The 4,370-nt window shown below is 37.3% G+C and overlaps 1 protein-coding gene across 10 annotated transcripts in view; it reads right to left on the bottom strand.

Moving 5' to 3' along the window:
- Ccdc18 (coiled-coil domain containing 18) overlaps nt 1–4,370 on the bottom strand; it is a 120,667-nt gene that overhangs the window by 58,534 nt on the left and 57,763 nt on the right. For 9 of the 10 annotated variants that reach the window (XM_031337227.1, XM_031337231.1, XM_031337230.1 and 6 more), the window contains 2 exons: nt 2,482–2,616; nt 2,306–2,383 (listed from right to left, as the gene is read on the bottom strand). In XM_031337227.1, coding sequence (XP_031193087.1) covers nt 2,306–2,383; nt 2,482–2,616 — 213 coding nt within the window. The remainder of the gene's footprint in view (nt 1–2,305; nt 2,384–2,481; nt 2,617–4,370) is intronic. The other variant, XM_031337226.1, reaches the window with a different exon arrangement.

Raw genomic sequence — 4,370 nt, 5'->3', positions numbered from 1 at the left:
TTTTTGGAGGGGAACCTGGGAAAGGAGATATTGTAAATAAAGAAAACATCAATCAATCAATCTATCAATAAATAAATAAATGTTAAAAAAAAAAAAGGCAGGGCTACTATGCTTGACCTGTATACTAACTTTTAAAATTAACTGTACTATTACATCTGTAATGAACTGGCATGACAGTAAATGTTAAAGAATTGTTGAATGTTATAGGAATAACTATGGTGGACTTGGCAGTGTTGCCACACGCCTTTAATCCCAGCACTTGGGAGGCAGAGGCAGGCAGATTTCTGAGTTCGAGGCCAGCCTGGTCTACAGAGCGAGTTCCAGGACAGCCAGGGCTACACAGAGAAACCCTGTCTCAAGGAACAAAAAAAAAAAAAAAAAAAAAAAAAAAAAAAAAAAAAAAGAATAACTATGGTATGACGGTTAATATTACATTTAAAGTTTAGACTTATTATGCTTGAAAGACCAAAAAGCAAAAGATGCCTCTAACATGTAGGTCCCTAACTTTAATAGGCTGTACCCTAGTAGCCCATTTCCCTTTTCTCCCCAGACATTGAAAACTATTTTTAAATTAACTAGTCTTATAAAGTTTGCTATTCTAGCAAGATAGTGAGTAGTAGGTCAAAAACACAAACTGCAATTTCAACTTTTGTAATCAAAAGCTGACTCTTGCCGACTCTGCTCAAAAAGATGACTAGGGCAACTGCAAGACATACATGTTAACATTAGACCCTGCCTATACATAGACAGACACATACAATCTGTGGTTTTTGCTTTTGTAACCTCGAGCTGATATGGCTAGGTGCTACAGCTTGGGAGCACTCTTAGGTGCAGTTCTGGCCCCATAATGGATGCCAGTATCTAAAAGAAAAAGCCTTTTCTTGTTAAAATTTACTTATGATAATGATGAATCTGAGTGAGCCCAGATCCATAACAACAAATAAAGGCATAACTTTTGGGCTGAGGAGACAACTCTTCCAGTAGAGCGCCTACACAGCAAACCACTGGGGTCACAGGTCAAACTCTAGCACTAGATAAGAAGTTAGGCAGTGGTGGCGCATGCCTTTAATCCCAGCACTTGGGAGGCAGAGGCAGGTGGATTTCTGAATTCAAGGCCAGCCTGGTCTACAAAGTGAATTCCAGGACAGCCGGGGCTACACAGAGAAACCATGTCTCAAAAAAACAAAAAACAAAAAACAAAAACAAAGTTAGCTATGTCATCATGCATGTGTATATAATTCTAGTACCAGGAAGGCAGAGACAAGCACCTTACTGAAGCTCACATGTCAGGCAAAATAGCTCAAGTGACAAGCTCCAGGTTTCGTAAGATAGCCTATCTCAAAAATAAGACTGAGGAAAAGACCTGATTTCAACTTTCAAGTGTCTCTGTCTGTTTCTGCCTCTCTCTTTCCCCATAACTGTTTACATGGGTATACACAATCACAAAGCAGGTTACAAACAGAATAGCAGACAGAAAGTAGGTATATTTTAGAGTCAGGCTGTTTATGGTATAAGATGGCAGCATATTTAGTCCTATTAACTCTAATAAAAAATAAAGAATTCTTCCTTACTCACAAAGGAAACACTTCAAGATTATAGGATTGAATCCTAAAGATACTGTTTTTTCATCCACAGACAGACACAATGGGCAAATTTCTTGCCTTTTCCATGTTAACTGAGCACTTACCATGCTCGTGGCTACAGTGTTATAGTCTAAGATAAAACAGGACAACTACTACTTCTTTGTTTTTAAGGTTGCTTAAACTTTACTTGTGTCTGTGGGAAAGATGTGTGTACCAATGAACCCTCCTCCTGTGTTATGTCTCAATGGTAACACTAATGAGTTGCAACTATAGATAAAAAAATAAAATATTTAAAAATACTTTTGTGTGTACTCTGAAACCAAAAAGGGGTGGGATCCCCTGAAGCTGGAACTACAGGCAATTGTCACTGCTAGAACTGAATTCAGGTCCTAGTCAAGAACAGTACACTCTCTTAACCACTAAGCCATTTTCCCAGTCCTTTAATTGACTTTTATACATTATAATTTTAATAATCTATCAGAAGGAAGGCATTAAAATGTCCATAATACCAAAATACAGGGCTAATAAGATGGCCTAGTGGGTAAAGATTCTTGCCTGCAAACCTGATTACCAAAATTCTATCCTTAAGACCCATGTGATAGAAGGAGAGCACTGACTCTTGACTTCACACTCATGCCATGGCATGAGTATACACATACATGCGTGCACACATGCACTTGCACGCACATACAAAAACACAGAAAGTAGACAGCTGTACTAGCCTTGACTGTCTCTTCAGACACATGGATCTGCAATGCTTTTAAGGCTTCATCTTTCTTCATATTTTCTTTTTCCATTTCCTGTAAATAAATTTTGGTAAGAAAATGTTAGGATTGCAAATAAATACTGAGGATGTGTTAAATTTATGTTACAGAAACATAAAGATGTAAACTCTTACCACCTTACTTTCTGTCAAGAGTCTATCTAGTGATTCAAGGTGATGTTGTTTACACAGTATATCTTGCTGCAGAATGGACATAGTCTTTTCTTGTTCTTTAAATTGTTGGTCTCTTTTCTCTAATTGAGTTTCAAGCTAAATATAAAAACAGGATTTTCATATTACATTTTAAAAACACTGGGAACACTTTAAACATAAATATATTTGAAAGAATGTAAATTTTTTGCATTTTAGAAATTTCCTTGAGTTTTTCTAACTTAAAGAATTAAATTATATGCCAATGTGTTTCCCCTTTCTTCCATTGGTCTTTATCATTGACTGGCCTATTTTTATGCTTCTGTTAAATGTGTATCATCATAACCAATATGGAATACAATTTTCTGTCTTGAAATTTTATAGATCATACATACCAGTATCTTTATGTTTTGACAACTTGCTTTTTCTCTTACTGCATACAGTTTCAGGTGTTTTATCTGTGCTGACATATGTGAGTCTAGTTCACTTACTTTAGGAAGTACTATACTCTTGGATCTCTTGCTTGAATTGCTGCAACAATGTTGGAATAGCATCCTTTATACAAGTCTGTTTATGTACACATATATAAGAGTTTACCTAGGACAAGTCACCTAGAAATGGACTTCTTGTTTGTAGAATAGGCTTATTTTGGGGCTGGTGAGATGGCTCAGCGGGTAAGAGCACTGACTGCTCTTCCAAAGGTCCTGAGTTCGGATCCCAGCAACCACATGGTGGCTCACAATCACCCATAATGAGATCTGACGACCTTTTCTGGTGCGTCTGAAGACAGCTACAGTGAATTATGTGGGACGAGTGGGCCGGATCAAGTGGGGCCAACAGAGGTCCTGAGTTCAGTTCCCAGCAGCCACACACATGATGGCTCATGGCCATCTATCTGTACAGCTACAGTGTACTCATACACATAAAATAAATCTTTAAAAAAAAAAAAAGGAATAGGCTTATTTTCATTTCAGTAGGTATTCTCTTACAAGGACATCAAAATTTTCTCTCTCTCCCTTCACCCTTTATCAGTTTTGGCTTTTGAGACTGGGTCTGACTCTGGAACATAGGCTATGCTTAGACTGATAGCAAACTTGTCTCAACACTCCAAGTGGAGAGATGGAAGAATTTACCAGTCAAACCACATAGACCTAAAATTTATTTTGGAAAAATGTGAAACTGTGCTTATTTATTTTATTTTGTTTTGAAAAGCCAGATCTCATCATGTATTCCTGGTTGGTCTGAAACTTGCCATATAGACTACAGTGACCTTAAACTCACCTGCACCTGCATACCAAGAACTAGTTCAGCCTGAGTCAAATTCTTTGAATTTTTTTATCAGTCTGTGTTTTATGGTCTATAATGATAATGATATACCTCTTCCTTCTTTTATTTCTAATTCCTTTAAACCTCTAGGTCAAACTGATTACCAATTTATAAATTTTGCTGAACAATTAGAAATTTTCTTTATATATTCTTTAAAAAATAAGAGTGTTATATTTTATTTCATTTTGTGTTTAAGTATATGAAGGTTGAAAGATAACTTTCAAGAATCAGCCTCTCCTTCCACTATGTGGGTCCTGCAATTTAAACTCCAGTCATCAGGGCTGGAGGCAGGCACCTAACATCTCCTGAGCCATCTCACTGGGAGAGTACCTTGTTAGTGTGCACAATGTCCTGGGTTCTATCAACAGAACCATGAGAAATAAAAAATAAAGAAACAAAACATTGGATCCTCGTGAAGTAGCATAGTGTCTGATCCCAGGACTTGGGAGGCATAGGAAGATGGATCGCTGTGAGTTCAAGGCAAACCTGGTCTACATAATGAGTTAAGTACAAGACAGTGAGAAATTCATAGTTTCACCCTGCCCCCC

Source organism: Mastomys coucha, unplaced genomic scaffold (assembly GCF_008632895.1).
Source record: "Mastomys coucha isolate ucsf_1 unplaced genomic scaffold, UCSF_Mcou_1 pScaffold22, whole genome shotgun sequence".
In the NCBI taxonomy this organism is placed as follows: domain Eukaryota; kingdom Metazoa; phylum Chordata; class Mammalia; order Rodentia; family Muridae; genus Mastomys; species Mastomys coucha.
Note: the sequence above shows the minus strand (reverse complement) of the source record. Positions and strands in the feature narration are given on the sequence as shown.